This window comes from Lutjanus erythropterus, chromosome 10 (assembly GCF_056507025.1).
Source record: "Lutjanus erythropterus isolate fLutEry1 chromosome 10, fLutEry1.hap2, whole genome shotgun sequence".
NCBI lineage: Eukaryota > Metazoa > Chordata > Actinopteri > Lutjaniformes > Lutjanidae > Lutjanus > Lutjanus erythropterus.
Window position 1 is genome coordinate 20,530,639 of NC_139326.1, and position 27,528 is coordinate 20,558,166.

The 27,528-nt window shown below is 39.2% G+C and overlaps 2 protein-coding genes across 2 annotated transcripts in view; both read right to left on the bottom strand.

Annotated features, from left to right (window-relative positions):
• The window catches only part of cspg4ba (chondroitin sulfate proteoglycan 4ba), a 36,126-nt gene extending 21,601 nt beyond the window's left edge, over positions 1-14,525 (bottom strand). Inside the window, exons 1-3 of the mRNA XM_084728617.1 lie at positions 14,290-14,525; positions 7,468-7,631; positions 612-4,184 (exon numbers count right to left, since the gene is read on the bottom strand). Of these exons, the coding sequence (XP_084584743.1) occupies positions 612-4,184; positions 7,468-7,631; positions 14,290-14,383 (3,831 nt within the window). The 5' untranslated portion in view covers positions 14,384-14,525. The remainder of the gene's footprint in view (positions 1-611; positions 4,185-7,467; positions 7,632-14,289) is intronic.
• Positions 14,526-17,170: 2,645 nt separating this feature from the next.
• On the bottom strand, positions 17,171-21,168 carry LOC146320378 (uncharacterized). Its single transcript, XM_084729526.1, has 7 exons — positions 21,021-21,168; positions 20,797-20,917; positions 20,364-20,576; positions 20,074-20,157; positions 18,452-18,593; positions 17,744-17,906; positions 17,171-17,613 (listed from the first exon to the last, which is right to left on the bottom strand). Exons 1-7 carry the CDS (start codon positions 21,149-21,151, stop codon positions 17,379-17,381), a joined length of 1,089 nt encoding a protein of 362 aa, XP_084585652.1. The 5' UTR covers positions 21,152-21,168; the 3' UTR covers positions 17,171-17,378.
• Between the last annotated feature and the right edge of the window lie 6,360 nt (positions 21,169-27,528).

Genomic DNA, 27,528 nt, shown 5'->3' on the forward strand with positions numbered 1-27,528 from the left:
TTTGAGATGATTGTCATCAAATGATGCCTGTGCTCACAAGGCAGACAAACACATCTGCAGGCAGCCTTGTCAGTGTGGCTGCTGCTGTGGAATAATATTTGCACTACCCCTTGAGAATTTTGGGAAGGTGGTGAAAAAGTCATTTTTGTGTCCTGCCCTGTAACTGTCATGCATCCTGCTGGAACCGTTGCCTAAATTCCCTAAGCCCCCAGCGTCATTTTTAAATGTTCTATTGTCCCATCCTAAATGACAGCAGATCTAATCTAAAACCATTATTTAAAACTATTATACTGTACAAATAATGTAGCTGAATGGTTGTACTGCCCTCTTCCTTCAATATCACATCACATTCTGCATTTTACGGCACAACCCAATGTATTTTTCTTATTAACGAATGATTAACAAACAGGCTGACAAAAAACCCACTGTAACCTGTGAAAATGTAAACAGGCTCGATTCATCTGATTTCACAGAGATCTGACCCACTGGCAGGCATTTAGAACAACTATATAGAAATAACCGATCTCACAGATGGTCTTTGATGTTTAAGTTAGCCATATAGAGGCATCAGCAGTAAACTGAGACTGATCCATAGCAATTTAAGAACTCACCTCTAGTTTAGTTTCGTCGATCTTTCCTGGTTTCCCCTCTTCTACCAGTAAGGTGCTGTGATGCTGCACAATAGGGGGCCTCTGATGACTCTCCAGGTAAACCTTCACATTAATCCTTGCTGCAAGTCGAAGACCTTTAGCGTTCACTGTTAAATTGAAAGCATCTCCCAGATGTTTGCTGTCATTGTGCTGATATGAGATCAACCCATGCTTTAAGTCTGACTGTGAGAATGACTCCACCTTCTTCCCATTGCGATAAAGTCCTCCATAATTGGGAGCCTCATCCAACTTGAAGGTGACCTCCTGGTCATCTCTGATGTCCAAATTTGATAAGACACTAAAATTACTGGAGGAAAAGGTCACTGATCGACCCTTCTGGACCAGCAGGCCAGTGTTGTTGTCAACCTTCAAGAAAGGGTCATGTGCACTGACGTCTAGAAGGCTTGATATAAAATGTTTTCCATCTGAGACAAAGAGCACAAACCTGCCAGTGCTCACTCCTTTGTGAATGAACAACACTCGCTTTTCTTCCAAGTCCTTCTGTCTAAACTGGAACAGCCGATGGGTCGTGTCATTAACCAGCACAAGGTCTCCCATCGGGATTCCACGCCGTGTGTAAATCAACTGGCCATCATCAAAATCAGAGTCTGCATCATGATAACGCAGATCCTCTATAGTGAGCAACCTCTGTCCGTCCCTTACTACATGGAAAACCTTATCAATAACACGCACCGGCTTTTGGTCATTGAGTAGCTGAATCGAGATGTTGAACATTCCTTCTTTGCAGCCAATTTCATCTTCTGTGATGGAAGCTTTGAACCCTGGGCTGGTGGAGGCTATGAAAGTGAACTCATCTTGTGTTGTTTCACTGTCATCATGGATGTACATTATTCGTTCCTCTAATATATCCTGACTACTAAAGGTTAATATGTTGTTGTAGGTAGCATTTGAATTTGACTGACTAATACGGGCTAGCTTCCCATGTTTGGGGCTGTTTACGACTGTATAGTACATCTCTTTTGTACTCAGAGTCTCTGCAAAGAGCTCATCTTTAGTGATAAGTTTACTTTCTCCCTCTAGGAGTGAGAGTCCATCATTTCTCATAAACACACTGTTGACATCAGCTTTAATGAAAAACTGGAAATCATAGTTCTGTGACTGTGCGTGTTTGGAAACCAGCTGAAATTTGAACCTGTCACTTGTATCTTCATAAGGCCTGTCAACTAGCTCATAATGTACTTTTTGATTTGTAACATCCCTTTGGCTAAATGTTGAGTTCTTCTTCAAGACTGCGGTGTCGAGCAGGAGTTTCCCTTTCTTTGGTATGGTGAGAACACGAAAATAAAGTTCATCCTCTGGAAGCTCCACACCTACTGCTGTGGCGAGAAGATGCTCCGAGTTTAGCGTCACTTTCCTAACTTTATCCATGTCTATCATGACATTCCTCACCAGGTGGTACTTCACCCACTTTATAGTGACTGGAAAGAGTATTTCAGTGGTTGCCCTTGCAGCCACACTAACTTTACTCTTAAAGTAATCAGTGGCATTGGATGTCTGGATTTCTTGATAAGTGCTGACATACCTAAGGCGCTCTTTCTCTAAAAGCCGTTGGGAAAATGAGTCAGTATGCCTCCATTCACCACTTGAGTGAAGTCTCTGGAGTTCTCCAAACTGAGGGGGCTCAATGATATCATACCGAATGTCTATAACTTGTTTTACAGCATTGGTTTGCACAGCCAGCTGCTTTGAACCAATTATAACTGACTCTCCTTGAATGATCTCAAGGCCTGTGTTGTTGGCAATCTTATACTCTAGCGCTACAGCCATTACCCTTAGAACTACAGTGTTGCTGACCTTTTCCCCATCGCTAACTCTAAGAACTATTCTTGAGTTTCGAACCCCTGTGTGAACATAGTACACCCTCAGTTCGTCCAAGTCTAAATATGAAAATGAGGTCACTACCTTGCCAGGGTTGTTTTCTATCTCTAAATATCCTGCATCAGCGTTCAGGTTCCCAAGCACAGAGAACACAAGGTCGGTGTAGTTGCTGTCAATGTCTGTGGCCTTTAGAATGTCCGTGGTGAGGCGTTTCTTTGTGTTCTCCAACAGGACAAAGAGATTTCCCTCAGGGAGACTCAATTCGGGTGCATCGTTGGTGGGTGTCACAGTAATATTGTAGCGGTACAATTTGTTTCCCTTCAGATAATCAGGAACTTGCTTTCTACTGCTAGAATAAATAGAAAACATGAAGAAGTCATCCGGTTCCTCTGAGCCGCCATGGATATACATGACTCGTCCATGCCAAAGGTCCAACATGCTGAAGGTGTTCTCCTCTTGATCCTGATCAACATCAAGTCTTATCTGACCACGAACTGGTTGCTCCTGGATTCTGAACATGATCTGAGACTGTCGGATGCCAAGCTTCTTGAAGTCCAAAAGTACCTTGACATGTTTGGCCTCGAGAGATGCTCGACCACCCTCCTGGACCACAAGGTTTTTGAGCTGCACAAAATTTGAGCCATACCTTCTATCCAAGCCTTTTGCGAGGGTGGACATGTGAAGTGATGGTGTTGTTGTCAACAGATGAAAGAGGGATCCTGGAGCACTTGTTGGACTCGCAGTGGTTGATGGTTCTGGTTCTTTCTCTGGCTCACAACCAACTGAGATATCCTTTGTGACAACAGCATTGGAGAGACCCATCTTCACTCTGTTAACTTCAATGTTCTTCAAGCATCCTTTAAAGGAACCTCCTCTGACACGCTTTCCAGACACAGAGACAAGTCCCACCTTTCTGACTTCTGCTCTGGTGCTGTCATCGATACCACCAACAAAAAGATAACCTTTAAGCTGAAGCCCCTTCGACCGAGAGCTAATGCTGCTTTTCACCATCTCTCCATCAACAGTTAGCTCAAGGCTTTTGGAACTGAAATGCAACTTGACAGAATGCCATTTCCTGTCATTGATGAATGTAAGAGAACGAAGCTCAGTTTTGGTTCCACCTCTCCCAACGATGGCTACTGGCAAACCTTCCTGAATCTCCATCGCCACAAAGTCCCCCTCTCTGGCTGAATTGTACAGGATGATTCCCTCTTTAGCTGAGGTGTGCACAACACACTCGAATACCGCTTCCTGCTGGGTGTTCCACGCTGGAAGAGAAACGTAAGCCCTGGAGCTGAAGAAGCTGACAGGGTCCTCCTCTGTAGCAAAGAATTGGGGACTACAGCCTAAAGACACCTCATAGACATTCTTAAATCCAGTAAAGGGCCTCAGTGATGACAGCAAATCATGTTCGTTGAAGACCACCTCGTCCATGCAGCCTCGAAAGCCGATCGGGTCTCGGGGGAGGTAAGGTCTATCCAGGCCTCCTGAGCCTCCAACATAGAGACCGTCCATAATGTGGAGATCGTGATGTGAGCCTGGCATCTTTACACTTGTGTGAGAGTTCTTGTCTATGGTCAGAGTGACGTTGTGCTGCACATGGCGGATCTCTACAGAGTGCCATGCCAGGTCGTTGAGCTGGGTGCCTTTCTCTGACTGTAACACTTTCTCCCCTGATCCAAGGTCCAGCTTCAGCTAAGAGAAGAAGCAAAACAACTGGATTACAAAATTTACTAGACTGCAGGAATAAAGGGTAAATGCACATACTAATCTAAGGAATTCAATTCAGGTTCATCAGTTTAGGACACCAGGCTAAAAAATACAATACAGACCAAGAGATGTGTACTACTATTCTGTTAAAATTAATTAATTAATTAATCAAACGGTGATTTGTGGCAGGCTCAGTAAATCTTCCCCTCAGTCTTCTGTCCTAGAAGCTCAGAAGAGTTTTTATTTCAGGTGGCAACGAAAAGCAACAATGACTGAATTTTATCTTTATTTGCTATCGAAGAAGGTATCAAGAATCGTGGAAATTCACTAGTATTGGTAACAACTTCTGGTATTGTGACATCCCTAAATATAATAGACAGATTATTGTGGATCTACAAATGCACAAAATATATATCATCTTTTACAATTTGCAAAGTTATCCAGTAGGTCGGATTAGGCCCTTTTGCAGTTTGAAGTTTGAAACCCCTGCTTTAACATCACCATAGGTTGGTTTGTTTTATTTTAGGTTTTTTTGTGAGATGTCTCAGCAAATGTTGAATAGATTGCCAAAAATTTGAATAGGCATTTGTAGTTCTTAGAGATGAATCCTGATAACTCTGGTTTGTTGTTTTGAGTAAAATGTCTTGGCAACTATTGGATAGACTGGCATTAAATTTGGTAAACATTCATGTCCCCCTCAGGATGAACTGTACTAACATTATACCTACTAAACTTTGTAGTAGAGCCTCACAGTGCCTCTACCAGAGCTGTACACTCTTCATTTAACAAGCATGTACATGTGGCAACTGTTTAGTGTGATCATGTACACAACACTGGTAAAAATACTTTTCAAGAACATGCAAAATATTTATAGCCTATAATATTACAAATGTAAAAGCATGTGTAGATTCTTAACATTCTTTGATGGTATGAGATAAAATTGTTTCTATAGCCTAACCTGTGACATTATGATTAGAATTAAAGGATTAACTGCAGACATTGTGACACCTGGAAAGGGAAACACAGGATTTAGGCTGATTATATTCCGTGATGTCACATGTTGTTATAACAGTGAGCTTTGTCTGTGATTTAAAGCAGGAAGAGAACTATTATCTCTTTGCCTTCAGCTACATCCTCGGAGCATCATGTCACCATCTCAAACTAATGCTGCATTTAGATGACGTGCTTGTCAAGGCTTGCTGCTGAGTCCCTGCTATTCATGAACGGGTTTCCAGGGAGCAAACACTCACGACTGACTCACATGGAATGAGACCCCAAGCCCGAGGACAACTTGTGCGAGTGAACAAAAAAAAAAAAATGATTTGGTGACCTGTGCCAGTTTAAGGAACAGGACGAGCGATTCACTCCTCATGCTCACTGAAGTACGACAATGCAATGCAGTCTTCAGTGTGGTTCACTCCTGGTATCACACGTCTGACACGAATAGAGGCTTAGTCACAAAGATTTCTCGAGTTTGATGTAGAAAAAGCTAGAATGCACATCTTGGTACTTCTTGTGTTTCTTATGAATCAGTCTGCATATTAAAAAGGCTTTCTACGGTACATCTGTCCATTCTGTATGCTGATTTAGCCTGGCAGAGCTGCTTACTGGATGCTTTAGAAGCAGTCTTGAAGGGACAAATGTATTTCACCCTTAAATCCTCCCAGCAAGGCTTGTGTTGTGGGCTAAAAATAGTGCACCCGGTGTGGGACACAAACCCATACTAAATCTCTGAAGCGTGCCCAAGGTGTACATACTTCGTCAGTAAATCAAAAGTAACTGTCCAGAGGTGTATATTGCATGTCATGTTTATTTATATTATAGTTAGAGCCAGATAAATATTATCTTCATCTTTTTTACTGCTCACACTGTTTCACAGTTGAATTTAACATTAAAGCTGACTTCTCAAATTTTTATGGCCCAGTAATTCAATCTTATTCTACTATGGAAATCAGTCCCCTGAAATAAGGATATACACCCTCTGTGGGATGCTGATTATTAAATATTAGGTATAGATTTCAATTCTTAGCAACTTTTTAGAAATATGCATAAGACATAATTTAAATTTGAGCTTTTTGAAATCAGTTATATTTTGCTTTTCAGCTGAACAAGCTCTGAAGGCTGAACAAAAGCAGTTGAGCAAAAGATACTGGAGTCACTGAGCAGGCACATTTCTGGCTGCACAGCAGGACAGCATTATAGCAAGTGACAGTGTTACCAAAGAGAGTGCACGAAGTGAAGCATAGCCTCTTTATATGTGTGATATTATGAAAGAGCATGGTACATTTTATTAAGGCTGAAATGAATCAATGTGTTGTGTGAAATGTGAATGATTTCAGTCAGTTTTTGAGTAGATTTCCCAAACATTTGTTGCTTCCAGCTTCTCAAATGATGATTTGCTGCTTTGCTCTACAAGTAAAATGCCACGTCGGGCTAGGAGTTGTCTAGCAACTCACTTGCTGGATTGGGAGGTAAAAAAAATTTGACAACGTTTTTACCAGAGCTAAATTATAATTTTGCAAAGTTGGGATGTTGTGTTAAATGCAATTAAAAACATAAAGCAATATTTTTCAACCAATATTCCACTGAATACATTACAAAGACAAGATATGTTCAAACGGATGGAGGGTATTTATTCTATTTATTGTTTTTGTAAATATTCATTCTGAATATGATGCCTGCTACATGTTTACCACTGTGTTACATCACCTTTTCTCAGGTGCTCAATGGCCTGGGGTCTCTGTTGCTGTATTTTGTGCTTCATAATGCACCACATATTTTCAATGGAAGACAGGTCTGGACTGCAGGGAGTCCAGTTTAGTACCTGAACTCTTACTCTGAAGCCACATGCAGAATGCGTCTTGGCATTGTCTTGCTGAAATAAGCAGGGATGTATCTGAAAAATGTGTGTCATCAAGTCACGAATCATCTGGCTAACATATCCAGTATAATCACACAATGATCACTTGATTACTCAAATACAGTAAAACGATAGATCTGCCACTTTCATAATTTCCTAGCTTCACTGTGACAAGTGACTGGTACGTTAACACTCAGCTGACACCACGCAGGCTTGTCTGCTTGTGTTACTGTGTTGAGAGACTGACACTGTCAACTGAGATGGAGCAATAGCTTAAGGTGGTCAGTGTGTGTGTGTGTCATGTCTTTTCACTCGCGTGCATGTGGTATCCTTGCACATATATGCATGTGTGTGCTCATGTATGCTTGAACACATATGCTCATGTGCTGGGGCCATGGATGTACCCACCTGCAGGCGACCGGCATGGAGCTCCAGTAGGAAGTAGTCGCTCTGGCCGGCGGCAAGAAACAGCAGGCCATTGGTGCTGGAGGTTCGGAAGCGAACGCGGAGTGTGTTATGGTCGGACGACTCTGTTGCCTTGAGCTGTACAAAGCCATCGCCATAGAAGGAAGCTGGAGAAAGAGACATCAGGGAGAGAGAGATATATATTTCAAAAAAGGAAAACCGATAACAAGATTAAGAGCATATATGTGTTCAAATGTAGTGTTGGTGTCTTTTTCAGGCTGTTGAATCAGTGCTTAATGCTCACACATCAGAACACTCAAACTGAGCTTAGTGTGAAAGAGAACTGGAACAGAAAGTACAGTAGCAGTGAATACAGCAAAGCAAGTCAAGTCAAGCATTGTGGTCTTAATATAGCCATCATGTGACATTTAGATATAAAAGCCAGGCTAATTATCATCCTGGTTGTTCTTTACAAGTGGAACAGAGTCTGTGTATGTGGAAAGCACAGTACACACATATCCACACACCCACAGAGCTTCATAACACAGTGCACAAATTATACCTCACCTGATTTAAAAGAGTGTTTGTAAGACTCTTTGGATCTGCTGAGTTTAGCCTACCTGGTGGGCCAGTTTGTGCTTTATGTGCTCAACCGTGATGATTTACATGCATTCATGTACAACAAGCGTATAATTATGACACATTAAAGCTTTACTATAGAATAATAACCACCTTTAGGATGAAACAAAACACCAGCCTTTGCATCCTGACTGAATTGCAGGTTTATGTCTCTGCTCATTTACAGCTTAAGAGAAAGTTGTGTTTGTGGACTGTCCGAAACGGTAGGAACGACATAAGTGATTTTTAAAGGTATTTCACTTTAATGCCACAACAGTTCAATAAACTGGGGCAGAGGATGTGGAGGCGGCTCATAACAGATAAAATTAAGAATTTTCCAATCTCTCAAGACTTTCAACTTTTAAGACACACCCTCATTTTTACTCTCAGGGAAACAAACCTTGATCTTATGTGGGACAGCAAGAAGGAAACATGTTAAATTGAAATCCTCACTTCTCTGATGTCAGTGCTACAGCTGTGTCCTCCTCCCATTTCACATTGATTAGAGTTCAAATTAATGCAGAATTTTCCCAGAATAAGTGTCCGTTTATGAGTCGTAAGAAATCATTAAAAATATTTTCAGAGGAGTAGATGTTTATAACAGTTATATTCAGCAGTATGCTAATGGAGCCTGGCAGCCAGTGAGACAGGCAGCCACTGAACTCAAACTCCAGAGTGTGTATTTTCAGAGCAGTGGGCTTTGATGTTAGGGATAACAGGCTTAATTTTACACTGGCAGACAACTGACAGTAAACAGCCGTTCAACTTCAGAGTGGAGGATTTGTCATTGCTTGTTATTGTCAATTCACAATCTACAATCCTGCACTCCTCTGCAGCTCATGCAGCCTGCAGTCTGAGAAGGAGGAGGCATTTTGAACAACTCGCATCATTTTTGCGTGCAAAACTGCTGCATACTGCTCCTTTAAAGTACACTACTTCTTTTATGAAGCACAGTTCATTGTGTGGTGCAAAAATAGTATTTAATGTCTTTTAACTTATTTTTGAGTGACAAATTTGTTACTGTAATGTATCGGGATATTTCATGGTTTTCCATCAATTTAGCACAATAAATATTCATAATGTTCATGGAAATAAACATAGAATTCTTTAAAACTAGATAATTTCATAATAATCTGATATAATAATATATAAAAATATCTAAAAAAAATTTTTCATGAATGGAAAACAGCACATGCAGCCTTCATTACCAATGCAACATGTTCATGGTTGTTACTGTACTGAGCGTATAAAGCCCTACTTATACTACTGAGTATTTTGACCTTATTATTGAATTTAATTTTGTAAATGGACACTATTTTATTTTATTCTCTTACTTTATATTTATCTTATTGTTGTTCTGTCTTTTACCACTTAACTTACCTATTTTTGCTGTGTAATAATTAATGGAGTTTCCAAGCAAAAAAACATCTTGAATAATGAAAAGGTTCTGTCTTAATCAGTGATTTTTTATATTTTTTTGATGCACCACAAACAGGGGGCTACAAAGTAAGACTGTCTATCATATTTTGATGCTGTTAATTGTGAAGTTTTTATGCATCGTGACCGAATTGCAGGTTTATGTCTCTGCTCGTTTGCAGCTTTAGGAGAAAGTTGTGCGTTGACTGTGCAAAACCGTAGGAACGACATAAGTGAATTTTAAAGGTATTCGACTTTAATGCCACAACAGCTGTATACAAACCAAGGCAGAGGATGTGGAGGTGGCTCAGAGGGAGTCAGACATGTTTGGGCCTGCCCTGCCCTGACAGGAACCTTCAACCTGAACATGAAAGACTCTGACGTCCCCACATTGTCTGTGGCCCCATGTTCCAGTAAGAGCGTGGCAGACGGACCCAGCTGTTTCTTCTACCTCACCTCCCAGCCATCTCACATCACCCTGTAATCTGGGCTAACGCACTCTGAAGCTTTCTCATCTAAGCCTCCATACCCAGGCAGCACCAGTAAAGATTTTAATGAGCTCCAGAGTCCCACGCATAGTTAAAGGTTAACAAACATCTTCGCCTCTGTGGAGAAAAACGTCCATTCCACGTTTTCATTCATTTGTAGTTTGTGACTCAGAGAAAAAAAAAGGACCACTGCTAATGGGCCAGAGTGACTCACTAGAGAGGGCAGATAAAGTTAATGTGAGTTAATGCATTGTTCTTACTCTTAAAAGGGTTAAAGCATTAAGGGGTAATTTGCTCGACCAAATCCAATCGGTACAAATGAACACAATTAAACCAGTAAAGCATGTAAATTAACCCTACAGCCATATCAATACACACCCATCAATCAATAGAAGCTAAATGCAGAAAGACAAAATGCAGTTCCACTTTAGTGTATCAAAAATAACATGTATCATCTTGTAGCACATAAACAAAACTAAGAGAAACACATTAATGACTAAATTATGTTTGAAATAATATGTACAAAATCTTTAAAAAACTACGTGACATTGTACAATAACAACAGCACCATTGAAAGAAACATTCTCACGGCAGCCTGCAGAAAAGAAAGGCGCCGCCACCAACGTAAAAAGAGTCTGGGGCAGTTGTGCAGGGCAATATATCAATATTATATCACTACCATGATATGAGAGTAGTGATTGTCTTAGATTTTAGGTATTATACAGTGATATGGCTTAAGTGTTGTCTTTTCTGGGTTTAAAGGCTGCATTACAGTAAAGTGATGTGACTTTCCAAACTTATCAGACTGTTATAGCTGTTCAATTATTTGCCTTTACTCACTAAGTCATTATATCCACATTACTGATGATTATTTTTCAATAATCCATACAATATTGTTGCAATATCAACAAATATCAATATTGTGGTGTTAGGTCGGAAACATTGCAATATTTGATTGTGTCGATATCTCTCAGCCCTACTGTGCTCGTTCAGTCCAATAGTCGTCAAAGCTCTAATCTTATAATTAATATCACAAAAAACATCTTACCAAATCCATAAAACAAAGTATGCAGGTCTTTTGGCCAAGATTCTGTAATTTGTTTAACACGATTTGTTTATACTTTTGAACTTCTTTCATATTAAGTAGCCACAAATGTTTTCCAGTGAGTCTCAAATGGTTGTTCCCATCTCATATTAATATAGCTAGATTTGGTGCATATTTGTGCAAAAATACACAGCACAGTTTTGCACCAATCCACAACGAAATAACTCTAAGCCCCATCTGAATAATCAAGTATAGGGCAGACACAAGGCTGGAAGAGTCCTGAATATATTTTAAATATACCCTGCAGGTGCTTATTTTACCAAGGATTCCTCCCAGAGCTCTGCCTACTCGTATACAGACTTGGGCATCAATTATATAATTCTAAAGAAGTACTTTTCAATTGCAGTTATTCATATTGTTTGTTTAAATCAACTTTCATTAACTGACCAGTCAGGTTTGTTAATGTGCCCTTAACAAACATTAAATACAGCTGGGATGGAATAAACAAATTAATTGGCCCACACGCACACATCATCCAGCATTACTTATCCTTACTGACCCTGAGTCAAGCTGACTTGAGTTTTGTTTCTCATTTAAACATCATGTTCATTCATCTGACTGGCTCGCTGTATATAACAGGAAGGAAGCATTTCCAAAAACTGGCCAAGAGGAATGAAATGGCATTTTTCCCTTAAATCCGCAAGGATGGACACGCACGCTCAATTGTATTTCAGGCAACATTGTCACAATGACGTCATACAGTTGAACGCCATGTCTGCTTAAAAGAAAAGGGTCTTCCCCACAGTTCACTTCATTGTAGGGAATTTAATTCTTAGAAAACTGTAAAAAAAGATGCCAATAAGGTAAGAACATGTTTGGAAGAAAGCTTTAGTTGTTTCATCTGTTTTTGGACACACTCACATGCAGAAACATGTATATTTTGGCGGGTATGTAAATGAAAGAGCACAGAAAAACAATACCCAAACATAAACACATCCGTGTACACCTGACTGTGTGCCTTAAGAAGCAGAAACAGGAGGCGTTTGGAGGTTGTTCTGTAATCTACATGTCCACAGGGCCACTTTTCTGTGCGTCAGGGACATTTTTTTTGTGAGATTTCACAAGAACAAAGCTGGTGACCTTTCAGCAAACACCCGCTTACAGTTAATTTGAGGTGTAAGACCCGTGCTTGTCACTGCCTGTGTGCTCAGTTTATGCAACAAAATCAGAGATGCAACTTGACTGAAGTGCCTCTTTGGGTTTTTGTTGACTGTCGTGCCACTCTGCTGCCGCTGCTGCTGATGCATTGTCAAAGCCTGGTATGTGGATGTTTTCGCAAAGGCTTGTTTCATAATGCTACACAGGAGGCACACACATCTGAATGCAGTGAAGTAAAGCAAATGTCTATACTGTAGTAATTTTCAATGAAGGATATGGTGAGTGTGAGTCATGGCGAAATGATTCCTGATTATCCCCTGGGGCGAAGCCGGGATGAACGCTGAATAAGATGACACATGCCCAAGATCAAATCAACCAGAGATGCTAATGCATGCACACATGGATGTAAATCATGTACATCTGAAGCTGGAACTCACAAAAGAATATATATATTTTCCACCTTAGATCACTCAACGCAGCGCCGACTGTCAATTTCTATTATTTCATTTGAGTGTACGACTGTCACAGTCAGATAGTTCTTCCAGTGCAGTGGGCATCACAGTCCCATTGCTCCTGCTGCCTCTAATAAACTGCATATATCCTGTGTGTGTGTGCGTGTTTGTGCGAGTGTGTGTGCACCATGTATGCACACATTATCCAAAGTCTAGTGGCAGTCGTTTATGGGATAAATATTAATGTTATTAATCTCATTAATTTGAAAACATCATGCAGAATGAATCATTAAAAAGCTAAAAATGACTTTCTGTTGTTGCTGCACCAGCCTGTCCTCACTCACAGTTCATTCACTCCTGTTAGGTGTTACACTGAGTTTAACATTTTATGACGTGTGAAAGCAACTGTGACAGCACGTACAGAAAACATACAACAATCCTCTGTAATGTGATACAAAGCCTGCTTTTGGAGACACTGAAATAGAGCTGAAGCCTGGGTATAAAGGAAATCACAGCACAGCAGTGGAAAGGTAAATGATGTTTATGAACATTGAAGTGGTAGTTATAACTTGGCAAGTAACCTTAATTTAAGGTGAAAGTATTTCCTCAGTAAAACTAGGGCTGAAACTCATTATTTTCATTGTCGATTAATCTGTTGATCATTTTCTCAATCAATCGATTAGTTGTGTGGTCTATAATATGTCAGAAAAAAGGGGAAAATGTTGATCAAAGCTCAAAATAGTGTCCTCAAATGTCTTTTTTCTTGTCCATAATCCAAACATAATTTAGTTTACTCTCATAGAGAAGTCAAGAAACCAGAAAACATTCACATTTAAGACTCTGGAATCAGTCAGTCAAACCAATTAATCAATTATCAAAATAGTTGGTGATTACTGTAATAGTTGACAACTCATCGATTTATCATTGCAACACTATAACAATCCTCTGTAAAGTGAGACTAAGCCTGCATTTGGAGACACACTCATGATGTTACGGAAATAGAGCTGCAGCCTGCATATGAAGGGGATCACAACCAGCAGGAAAAAAAGATAAATGATCAAGCAGCTGCAACAATTAGTCGATTAATGGCTTTGTTGATCGAAATGAATTTAATCAGCAACTCTTTTGGTGATCAATCAATTGTTTCAGTAATTTTTATTTAAAAAAAAAGTCAAACACTTGCTTGTCCCAGCTTCTTAAAGGTGAGGATTTGTTGCTTGTCTTTGTCATTTATGACAGCAAATGAATGAGTCTTTGGGTTTTGGACAAAAGAAGACATTTGAAGACATTTCTTTGGGCTCTGAGATACTATGATGAGCATTTTTCACAATTTTCTAAAAGCATTTTATGGACTAATTTCAAATCGATTAATGAAAATACTCAGCAGAATGATCGATAATGAAACAATCGTTAGTTGTAGCTCTATTAAAATGTTTATGACCATTGAAGTGGTAGTTATAACCTGGTGAGTAGCCTTCAGGGTGAAACTATTTCCTCGGTAAGCTGCAAAGACTGGGACACGCTCATCAAAGTTAACCAATGAAAGGATATGGTCACGGTATTAACGCGTGGTCCTTAAACGCACCACAAAACAAGTTTATTTCTTGTGCGCTTTCATTGAGAAAAAGTCGAAAAGTTAGATTTTTACCTCCAGACGCCAGCTCGAAGAGCAGCGACCACCACAACAGACCGCGGAGCCACAACTTCTTCTTCTTCTGGGTGTTTTTCACAGCAGAGTCCATCTTTCTTTCTTAATATAATGTTGGCGGACTGTGCAGTTACATATTTACAGACCTGTTTCCACTTCTTCTTCTTCTTCTTCACGCTTCGGTACCGTCAAGTAGTTCCTGCTAATTCCCCAAATGGTCACAGTGTGTGTGTGTGTGTGTGTGTGTGTGTGTGAGCTGTGCAGCAGCAGCAGCAGACCCTGAGCTGAACTGTGGCTCCGATGTAGGTCCTCGACAAACTCCGCCTCGCTGCGCGCGTGTGTGCGTGTAAATCTCAGTTTTCAAAATAAAAGCCACAAGAAGAAAGAGGAAAAATTGCTGCAGGCCATTCAAACAAACAACACCACACATAGATATTAAAATATGTGGAGACATGAAAGTGCTCATAATTAACCTGATTTGCATTAGCTTTTATTAAATGTCATGTAAGTGCCAGCAAAAATAAATCACGGTGAAAGTGATGGGCTTATTTATTAAACGGAAGTTATGATGTTAAAACATCAAAATCCCAGTTCACTCCTGTGAAATAATGATCAATTATTTGGCAGGTTTTCAGTTAAAAATTAGAGATTGCAGCTAATAACTAAGATGGACACAGGGTGTCATAGATTCAAAGCACTGACATATGTAAAGATGGACGACATGTAATTTCCCCAAAAGTAAGACCAAAACACCTCCCCCTGGTGGCTGGTTGCAGCTGCCTCAGTCTGAGTCAGCCTCTGCTGCATGAACGCCACCCCTTCCATCATAGTAGATAGGACATGGGGCAAACTAAAACATCAAAGTACACATCAACTGAATTATTCTGCAACATAGTTTTTTTTTGTCATTTTAGGTAGTTCTTATGATGCTGAGGTTTATTCAAGTCTTGATTTTTCTGATCAATTGGTTTAAATGAGTTATTTGATTATATAAAAAGGAATTTTCACATCATGATGGACAGCTGAATTCTGCTTGTGATTAAGTCAGCTGGCTGTATGGGCAGGAACTTGATATTGCTGCTCCAAACCTGCACAGACTCTGGCTCCAAATGATGTCACCAAAATGGCAGCGTTTGCATTTGGGATAATTTAGTTTTATTTATGTACAGTGGGAGGAAGTAGAGAGGCACCATCCATCTTTATTAATCTCAATGATGTGAAGCAACTGCTATTCTTACATCTTCATAATATTAATAACAAATGATGTTACTCTAAAATATTCTATTTTAATCCCTCAGACGTGACGCACCACACCCAGCTCCCTGTCCCAAAGTTCAACCATTCTCATCTGGTCCTCCTACAGCAGAGTTACAGAAGTACATTTGGTGTTGCCCCAAGGAATTTTGTGTAATAGACCTTGACCTTCACAGCAGATATTTCGACATGAAGTGCAACTGAAAATGCACTGCTACACTAAATGGAATGGGACCTCAATTAATATCATTGGTAAGACCTGTGTTTACCAGACTATTTCATATCAGTATGGATGAAAAAGTTCTATTCGGCCCCTCTTGAGTTCATATCAGATTTTTGCTGCTGATCTTGCTTGCATAGGGAAAATGATGTGACACTCCCCCCTTCATCTCCCCAGAGACAGGCTCAGTCAGTAAGTGAGTGAGCACATGAGTGAAAACACAGGCTATAGCAGATACTTCACATCTAAAAACCTAATGAAACCATACAAATCTTAATTACACCCGACATGCTCTTGCCATGCTGACAGCCTGACTGCCGGCTCCTCAATGCTCATGCTTCCATCATCAGCTCCAGAAAAAAAAAAACATATTAAATCCTTTTTTGCAACTCGAGTTGTTTGATTTACAGCCCAACGTGGCCTTTTACTTGCATCAGAGAATCCTTTTTGTTGAGCCCTGGACTGGCTATATTTTCACCATTTAATACATTAAAGAGGAGGGTGTCGCAGTTTTTTAAGGCAAAAGGGAAAAGAAAATGCTAATAAAGCAGGGGAAGATTTTGTTTTTTTTAAATCAAATGTACAGTCCCTAAAAAATTTAATTTCATTTAGAAGAGAAGAAAATTAATATGTATATAATGGTTATGGTATAGCCCACTTGAAATAAATTGTAGATTTAGCTCAGTCTAATCTAAGCCCCACTAACACATTATAATGTCTAAATGAAAATTATAAGCATTGCAATTTCCATTTTTGCTCAGTCCCTGCAGCAGGCTGTAGCCACAGAAATATTTAATTGATGTAAAATGTATAATTAAATACCCATATGTTTGCACTGCATAATTGTGCTCACATTGTGCATTTTCTTCTACATTATATTGCCTGCTTGAAAAGATTTGTATGCATTGCAACTATGTATATTTACGTTTTCTACCAGATTATTACCATACTGATGCCATGCAGTATACTAACAATAATATCCCAATGTGTGCGAGATTTGTAGTCTAAGATAAAAGGAAAGACAAAAGGCTAAAAATCCTTCAAGTGGGTTTAATGTATCATGAATGAATAAATAGTTTTTCAAGTTAAAACAACAGATCAAGAAAATGTTTCCTTTGATTTAAAAAAACATGCAAGATAATGAATCAAATATTGTGACATCGGTAGAAGCTGGATTAGAAACAGAGGTAACATTTTGCTACTTTGACTCCCATTTCCATAATACTGCATGTATTAGTGTGCTTTATTTTCTATTGTACTTTTATTCCTCCACAACTGATTTCACTTCATGTTTACTTATTTCACTTTACTGCAGTCTGGATAACATCTCTCCAAGATATTAGAATGATATTATCCAGATTGCAATCTTCTAAGAATGATTATTTTTAGCTTATAGATGGATCATGGATTTACTCAATTACAATCACAGAACTGTATCAAACAGAGTATAAGTCATTATTATGGAATCACAACTTAAACAATCAAGTCAAACTCAAGGTTAAATATGATTCATTTTGAGGTATTAGAGCAGTACTGTAAACAAAGTAAGTGTATGGCACAATCAGTAAATATTAGTGATGAACGGATGTTTTTGTTTTTATTATCTGATGGGACGTCAGCAGATTCCCATAAGTTTTCTGTACTCCTGTTTGATGCAGCTGTAAATGAGATGGTAGAAGCGCCTGTCTGACGCCATGAGGTCGGTGACCATCTCAGTGTGGTCGACTCTGGGCAGCAGGTAGAGCGACACCTTTATGGACAGCGAGGTGAGGAGGTCAGAGAACTTTGTGGAAGATTCAACAGGAACGATAATGTCACTGGTACCGTGGAGCAAAGTGAATGGAGGAACTCTGGCGGAAGAGAATACAAGAGAAGGTAATGAGTAAAAGATGTTCATATTTGTATTTTCATATCATATTATATTTATATATTTGTATTGTACACATTGTGGAATCATTTTATTTTCGTCTTTTGTCTCACTTGCTCAGTTTGTCCTGGCTGAGCTTCTTCAGTAAGTGTGTTGGTGAGTAGTACGGGAAGTTTTCCACTCCATTCATGGCTTTGTGCATGGTGGAGACGTACTCAACTGCTCGCTTCTGCTCGTGCTCGTAATGATCCATGATGTTGTAGACACCACTCAGACCTGTCCGGTAAATACAAAGGATTAAAGGGACAGTTCACCCTCACAATCACATATACGTATTTTTTCCTGTTACCTGCAGTGTTTTTTTATCCATCTAAATTTTTTTGGTGAGAGTTCTTTCTGCTAGAAGGAAAGTAGTTCCTATTTAAAACTGCTCACAACCAGGTCAGTGGATTATTTTGAGTTGTTTTGGTTTTTTTTGCTGCTTTGAGCACTACAAGCCAAGTGGCATTTAGTGCCATAATATTGTAAAGAAGGCAGACAAAACTCTGCAACTCACACCAACAAATCTAGATGGATAAACAGCACTACAGGCAAAAAAAAAATAGGCATTTGTGATTTGACTTGTCCCTTTAACATATTTGCACAAAATCCTGGCAGAGAGTTTTATGAAAATATGAAGATGCTAAAAGTCTTATTCTTTGCCTGAAAATATTTGAAGAAAACAGGAAAAACAATTCAGACCACAGAAACACAAAAAGTAAAGTTCTCTTTAGCACTGAACGCGTTTTTAAGTGTGACTGACAGTTTACAGTCATCCTTACCAATAACTCCTCTCATCGCCAGTGTAATGTCCCTCTGCTTGCTGGCCTCAATGAAAAGCTCCTCTCTTGCATCGATGAGAAACAGTGTGGTCAGTGCACACAGATGTGCACCTGCTGAATGACCAATCAACACTATGTTGTCCTATACAAGACAGGAAAGACGACAACACTGGGTGAATGTGGATGTACAAATACAGAATGATGTGAAAAATATATCTCAGTATGAATATCTTAAAGTAAAAGTAAACAAGATTAGACAAAAACAGATTAGACGGTCACTGCTGCAATAGAAAAAAGTTTGAGTTTTAACTGTGAGCTTAAAGGTCCTGTGAAATTGCTTTTTCCTCCATGCTTGGACAATTTTCTGCATGAAAAGGGATTTTGGTAAATTGGGATGGATTCAGGAAATTTTAAGCTACCTGTAAGTTTTATATGATTTCATGGAAACTTTAAAAGTTTTCCCTCTTTTAGGTGTTTATAATAAATGGTCAATCTTTGCCATTCTAATCTAATAGTTTTCCTCAATTTAAAAAAAAAAAAAAGAAAAAAAAAAAAAGTATAGAATTTTTGGTAAAACTTTATTTTAAGGGCTGTGCATAAGACTGACATGACACTTGTCATGAACATGAAGTTACAGTTATGAATATTTATGATTGTTGCCTGCCCTCTCCATATTTCCTCATATTTTGCTGTGTTCAGGACATTTCTGACTGTCTGCTTTTGAGCAACACTGTGTAACCCCCAACTAAAAACAAGTTTGAAGTTTGTGAGGTCGGGATTAAAAAGTAGCTCCAGCAGTTACATGACGCTCGCTGTCCCTCTCTTCTGCTCTCTGTCTGTGAGAGCTGCAGAGAGACATACACACACAGACACACACAGCCACAGCAGACTGAGGACACAGTGAAAGAATTGGCTGCATACAAAATCTGGTGTTGTGCAAAGGTGCGGCCATGTTTAATCTGAAAATTTTATTTCAGAGATCCCGCAATATCACAGCAATGTAGGCATGCCTTTGTGTCTTTACACTGAACCAAGCAGCACGGGCATAAAGCACAGTGGTCAAAAAGTGAGAAGAAATGACCACTCTTCTCTCATTAATTGACGCGGGGAGGAGCGGTCAACATTGTATGGTATGTTTACAAACAGCAATAACAAATCCTGCATATTTTGTGTTATTCGATCAAATATGTCATTTTCAATGTGAAGTTGACATTATTTGAGAACCCTAACCCTAATTTTGCATTAGGAATTACATAAAAGACCAGTATCCCAGTCTTATAGGACTGCTGACTTAGCTAACCAGCTAGTGGCAGTTATAGCACAGGACATGACAACACAGTTATAGGAGAAAAGGTCAATGTTGCAACGATCCCCTGTGCCCCATAGCAAAGCACCAGCCCCAAATGGAGTTTGAGGTGTGATTTTTCCCCTGAGATTGATGAATAAACGAAAAAGTGCTTGACTACGACTCTTGTCACTGGTTTAGTCGACCACTAGGGGGCAGCTCTTCAACATTGATGAAGACTCCTTTGTGTTCATGACAGATGTCATGTCATGGTTATGATGCAGTCATGACAGTCCTATGCACACTCCTCAAATAAAGTGTGACTGATACTTCTTACTTTGTCAAAGTTGAACTTCGCTCCACTCTCCTGGGCCCATACCAAGCAGTCAGCAATATCTTGGACCATCCCTAAAACGTTCCCCTGGCAATCAGATGAAACCAGCAGTCAGTTCAGATACCACACTAACATTTTTTAAATTAAATTTCTTATCTGCACTTTGGGTTAGAGCAGTATAACTTTTACCTAAAGTTCACAGAGTTATGAGAAATACTTTCATATTCCAGTCATTCATGCTCTACATACAGTATGTGCCATAAATCTTTAATCAGAAAGCCAATAGCTTGTACCTTTGGATAGGTGCAGTAATCAGGACAAATGACAGTTGCACTCAGTTCTTCAGCCATCTGCCTGGCCAGCAAACAGTAAATGGATCTGTCTCCGGAGCCCCACGCACCTCCGTAAATGAAAACCACCAGCGGCGCAGGCACATGTGTAGACCTGTCCATGTTTGGAGGGTGGTACAAGTCCAGCTTGTTGCCTCGGCGGCCAAATGTGATGCCCTATGACATGTCCGGACAGACAAAACTGTAAACTGTGAACACAAGTTTTGGTATTGCATCGCACATTTTCCACATCAAGAAGTGAAAGAGACAAAGCGACAAAACATAAAAGTTTGATTATTTAAAGTCAGATATTTACTGAAATGTCTGCCCCATCCCATATTAAGACACATAGACACAAAACAACCACTTTTTCATTCTAACTTATCCTTAAACACACCTTTTCATAATGCTTACGATTTTCGTCATTCTTGTACCACGACTTCCACTGGAAGTAAAGCCTCCCATATTGCAGATACTTGAGAGTTTCCAGCACAGCTCTGGTCAAACAGTATATTCGTCTAATAAAGAGGACAAACATTAAAAAAAGGAATTAATGACAGGCTCTTCCTTACGAGTAAAGAAACCTGAGCTGTACTAGATCTATAGTATTTAACAAGTTACCTTGGTTTTAGCGCTTCTATGTACTTCTTATATCCAGGCTTGTTGGGCCAGCCATAAAGCCACTGAGCAGCTAGAGAGATGGAGTATGGGAGGCCCACCAACATGACACCCACGGCCACAGGCAGTGACATGTGATATTTTAACCCAGACCTGTAAAAGTAAAAAAATATATACATTAATATATTACTCTTTCAAAAGTAATATCACTCTGTGTTCTTCAAAGTGATGCATTTGAGAGGCTCTTACATGTTGTTGTTCACTCCGTCTGCACTACCTGCAAAGATCAAAAGATTAATCAAACAGGTAAAGTGTAAAATGCATCTCAAGAAGGTGGTTTCAGTTTTCTGAGCCACTTTCTAATAGAATCTTTGTAAAGAGATTATCAAATGCAACTTCATCAGTGGAATGTAAAAGAAAAGAAAAGCTGCTGTGTTCCTCTTTTTCCATCTTTTTAACCTGTTAGTTAATTTCTGTAAAAGCTCCAATAGACTGTTTAACCTCTGAACTTAAAACAAAAAAAATACTGCAGAGCTTCTGAACCACTTTCTATTTCTTATTAACATCTATGATTACAGATGAATTACTAACTCATGCTATTGGCTATTAATACACACTTATTGCTAATTAGAGACACTTGTTACCTTAAATTAATGATTTGATCATTAATAACTTACCAGCTAAAGAGATTCTCCACAACATGGCAACCCAGACATTGTTCTAATTACTGGCTTATGGTTTATATGCAGAGCATTACCAAATGGTTTATAAAACATTAAAGATAGAATATGGAGCATTGTGAATGCACCATTTAAAGTTGCCCCCTCCACCCCAGCTCAATGAATGAGCAAGAGGTAGAGAGACACAGAGAGTGAATTAAAAGAGCGAGTAGCTCCAACAAGAACAAGGCAGTGTATTAGAGAAATTGGACCAAATTTTCTGTTGTTTTACAGTGTTTCATATGCAGTTAAGGTACTTTAGATCTAAAGTACAAATAAACACACTCACAGCACTACACAATGCCGAATTTTGTGTGCAAACAGCCGAAGCAATCCTCAGTCTGCTCTGCCTGTGTGTGTGTGTGTGTGTGTGTGTGTGTGTGTGTGTGTATACACGTGTCTGTGCAGCTCTTACAGACAGGGTCCAAAATTAACTTTTTTTGTCTACTGACCAAATGGGTAGCGATTGCCCAAATTTTACCAGCCACTCAATAGATTACTGTTGTTTTTTTGGCTGGTGGGTGAAGCAGATCTATGAGCCACTTGTATATTTGGTGGTGCTAAATTTGGTCCCAGCTCACAGACAGAGAGCAGAGGAAATAGACGGAGAATACATATATATCTCCTGCTTGTAGAGTCAGGCTGTACTGGCTGGGGACGACACAACAAGGGCAAACAAATATCCAGAACACAGCAAAATATGAGATAATAAAATACTGGCAGAGAGCAAGGTCATATACAGATACCACCACACTCATCTAGTGGCTCATAAGTGATAATTGATAGGGATTCTTTTTTTTTAGTCAAGATCTTTTTATTGTTTATCATTATGCCTGGGATTCTTCTTCTTCTTATATTTATTTTTTAAGGCATATCCTGTATAACATGCCTTTAATGAAGGCACAAGTTACAACTCTCCACTCCATAAAGGGTGACTTGGAGAGTGGTACCCAGTTTTCTGTACATGTGTACCAGGGCGCCATCTAGTGAGTTTTTATGTGAGTTTGATCATCAGTGCTACTCGGTTTAAGTTCACCAAAAAATCTAATAAAAACCCTTTGATAAAGGCTAAAAACGTTGCATCGTAAATCAGTGTTAAGTAGTGAGCTGTGAGAAACAATAAGTCTGCTATTCTATCCAAGGAAATATAATGTTAAGGTCATCTGCTTTTCACAATTTCGGTGTTAAGCTAAAATTTCCAAACCAATGGTTTTGAAGACACCGTACAAGCAGAATAATTGCTGAAGTGAACAGTTAAGCTAGCAGTAAAGTTTTCGTAGTGTTAGCTAGCGTTACAGGTTTGGTCGCTTGTTTATCGTTTGCTTCGAAAATCGACGGAAAGGTCAGGAAAACACCGGAAGCCAACGTAAACGTACCAAAATATGATCATAAAAAGCTCTTCAAGCCGAAGCCCATGTCCCGGGATGTTGTAGCTTGGTAGTAAATTCGGTGTATCAGAAGGACCGATGCTGTGAAGAATCTGACTGTCCTCCAGAAGCCGGTGTCAGACTGACACAAACAAAGAAGAGTGCAGATAAACGAGAGGAAAATCCTCGCTCGCTTCCGTTTTGGTAAAAATCTACAGGAGTTCCGCTGTTGGTTGGAAGTGTCATAAAATCTACAAGGGGAGTGATCGTATAGCTGATAGCATATGAATTAAAAACCACAGACAAAAATATTACCCTCCTCATTTATTAGCGTATGTACAAGCGGAGGTGCTCACATATATGGAGGTTTTGATGTAGCATAGCTTCTGTATTGACAGGAGAAGACGGATTTGTATCTTGTACTAGTCAGTATCTCTGCTCTGATACCCCGGAAATACATACTAAACAATGAACACCATTCATTTTAAATAGCAGAAATTCTATGTGTTTGTCAGGTTTCTGGTGGTGATCATGTATTTCCTTTAATTGTGTGACATTTGAAAAAAATAATTAAATGGAGTTTCACTTACTAGCTTTTTTTTCGGAGCTTTAAGATATATTGGCACAAATACTTATTAGAAATTACAAATATTTGCTGGTATGAGTAGTCTGTAATCTAAAAATAGAAACTGCCTTAAAGGTCTGACCTTAAAGGAGCAATATGTGAAAATATTCACTTAAAACATTCAAGGTTAACTAAAAGAGTGTGATGAACTAACAGTTCTAACATCATGCCAAAAGTGTCTATGTATTGTGTTGCCTGTCCTGTCCCATAATACCATTTTGTTCCTTGTGTGTCACTGTAGCATCTGCCCTGTCTGCCCTCCATCCAACAACACAGATTCGGGTTTGGCTCTTCGTGCCCCACGGCTGACCCCATCATAACCCCCGTTTAGGCCTCAGGAGATGTACAGTAACTGATGTCTTAGCAGTGACAATTTTATTTAAGTTCCACATGTCCTGACAAATCAGACTCATTCTGAGTCACATGTCAAGCTGGAAGTTATTGTAGGTGTGTGAAAATCAAATCCATGTACTGTCTAAATGGAATCAATTGTGACAGATTGAAAAAATCTGAAATTATTTTATTCTGAAAGACATTAAACTAAAAAGACATTAATTATTCAAAATTGCAAATGCATTGAAGTCTATTACCTTTGCATGCTTAACTAAAAAATATAACTCAACTTTATCAACCATGTTGAAATCTAGTCCTCAATCACAAGAGTTTGTGCATAAATATTACTGGAAAGGCTGGTGGTACTGGTTGCCCCATTGAAATCAGATCATTCAGTGTCTTTTTTCATACATAGCCCCAGGAGATCTGTGCTTGAAAATGATTAATCAAAATTGCAAATGTATTGAAACAACCTAGTCTGTTACGTCTGCACACTTAACTTAAGAATTTGAGTCAACTCAATGAGCCACACTGAAGTCTCTGAATGTTTCCACACACAACTGTGGTCAATTATTTACCCCTCAAACTTCTCACTTTAGCAGCGACTGAAACGGTAAATGATCTTGGGATTTTCCATGTAGTGTTGAGGAAAGTTTTAATGCCTTCTGTTCAGACAAGTTTGTTTTGTGCTCCAAAGTTCACGTAAATAAGAGTCTCAGGGTCGCCAGCCCCAGTCACACATCCTCATTTCCACACACTGAATCAGGTCAACATTCAACACGAGTCTGAAAAGAGTTTGATAATGACACTGAGTTTAATATGTGTGAGCTTGAGCATTACTTGTTTTATGTTCAAATCTTTTTAATAAATACATTTAAATTTAGCTTCCTCCACAGCAAATAGTCCTATTAACTTTATATATTTAACATTAACTAACACCAGTCACTGATAAACCTCATAAAAATATTTGAAGTTATAAGATCACCTATTATGTTATTTTGGTAGTTTGTCATATCTTTGTTTTTGCCTGGCGTTAAGTTAAACTATGTTCTACTTAATCTTCTAGTTGCTTCTCTTACTCTTGTGGATAACAATAATTCTTCAATCTTGCAGAAAGCAGCACTGCCGGTATATGTCCAGCAGAGGGAGGAAGAATTCTGTTACTGGCTTCTTGAATTGTAGTTTCACTGATTTCTGAATATCTTACCTGCAAAAATTAAGACATTTAGTATACTCTATTAAATGAGACTAAAGATGAGGCAAACAAAATATTGATATATTGATAAATAGCAATACTTCTCCTGCAGTATCAATACTTTTACTTTAATAAAATCATTTTACACCCTCAGTGTTGAAAAATTTCCTCACTGTGGTATCAAAAATGATCTGAAAATATTGATATTATTCAAAATGAGATATTCCAGTATTGTGACAACACTGAACGACCTTTAAGGACCACCTCAACGCTTCAGGCCGTTGAAGCTCTTTAACTACATCAAAGTTATATTATATCACCGGGTTATTGCCTGAATGCTCAAGTATTTGCAAGTTTTAATCTTCCTCATATTGCATTGACTTAATTTAAAAAAAAAACAGTGGCTGCTGTTTTATGATACGCTTTACAAATGGTCTGCAGCAAAGTATTTGATGAGTAGGAAATTATAAATAGGGTAAAATATGGAAAATCACTTATATGATCCTTCATGGATTTAATTAATGATGTCACATCCTGGTTCATGGGAAGGACAAAGAGGGGAGGACAATACATGAGACATACATGAGATTTATTTAACAAAAATAAGTTAAAAGATATTACTTTGTCTACTGACCCCGTATGCAGTTATTACGCCTCTATGCTCTATTGATGGCCACCCTGCACTGAACCCTTCTCTGTACATTCACAGTGGATAGTGCAGTACTGGACAGAGGGTTCACTGGCCGTGACCATGGAAAAACCTTGGATTCAACATCGCAAATTCATTGAAAGCAGAGCAGCATACGAGCGCTGACCAGCTCAAGGGTTATTGTTATGTTTGGCCCCACGGAGCGAAGCCTTCAGCCCTGAGTGGGTGTGTGGTTGCTCCTCCATCTGCCACGATGTGGGGAGGCCCAGGTGCTTTTTCAGAAGCCACAGTGGAAACGGAGCCGTTGAGTGAGTGCACAGTCAGGCATTCGGCTGGCAGCACGAGCGGAGTCAGCCCGTTTTAAACACTGTGGTGAGAATTCACTGCATTTTCCCGTGCCTGTTTAAGAATTATGTTATCCTTGAGGGGAATTATTGTATGCATAGTGGTATTAAGATAATAACAATTGACGTACACAAGCCTGTATGATGTGTAGGCGTAGAGAAGTCGAATGGATGTGTCAGGGTGTTCTATGTGGGAAAAGTTTTAAATATCATTTAATTTTGTTGCAAAGCAGGAAACAATGGAAATATATAAATTGTAAAACAGCAATGATCAGCATTCGCATTAAGACCTGTATTAAAGGACCATTGTGTAAGATTTAGGGGATCTATAGAATGCTGACATTTTGGTTCAGCATAAATGCAATCACCAGAAGTAAAAAGCTAAACTACACCACAGTCACATAACTCAGCATCACCACCATTAACTGACATGTGTTCAGTGTGATGACATTTAATGTGTACAACCAATGGAGTCTCATTTAGCTACTTTTTGGCATTTGTTTTTTTAAGACACAAAGTTTTCAGAATTCATGACTAGGTATATTACTTACATACCTTATGTTGCAGAAGAAAATGTGAAAATCTCTGCTTTTTTGGCTTTTTTTTGCCTTTAATTTATAGGACAGCTGAAGATGTAACAGGGAGGGGGGAGACAGAGTCTGAGAATGAAATGCAGCAAAGGGTCACAGGCAGGAGTCAAATCCATGGCCACTGCAGAGGACTCACTGCCTCAGCATATGGTGCAAACTCTTTGTTTGCAAGTTCACCTCTAGATGCCACTAAATCCTACTCACCGGTCCATTAAATGTCACTTTATTTTGGATCAAAGTGGGAAACAATAAGAATATGCAGCTAAAGCAACCAGAGTTAGCATCAGCCTTTAGGCCTGTAGTAAAGAAGAGAGAACAAATGCAGAAAATCAGTGACAAGGTGTCACAATCATCATGTTTTTTGCTCCGTGAACCCTTCAGATCAAATCAGAGCTTGGTGATTCCTCGAATGCTACAGGGAAGCACAGTGAACATCACGCTGCATGTCCTTCAACAGAATAACCTCGCCACAGGCCACCATGGCAGCAAACAACTGTCTTACTGACATGTCCTGGAGCGAGATGCTGAATCACCACCAGCTGCCGTGATGCTCTGTACAGGATATCTGTTCATTCATTCATATCAAAAGACGAGGTCAAATTGTATCATGGATCAAAAGTCTTTTTGGGATACAGTTCCCCTGGAGATAATCACAAACACATGCTGATTCCACATAACTTAGATACAGA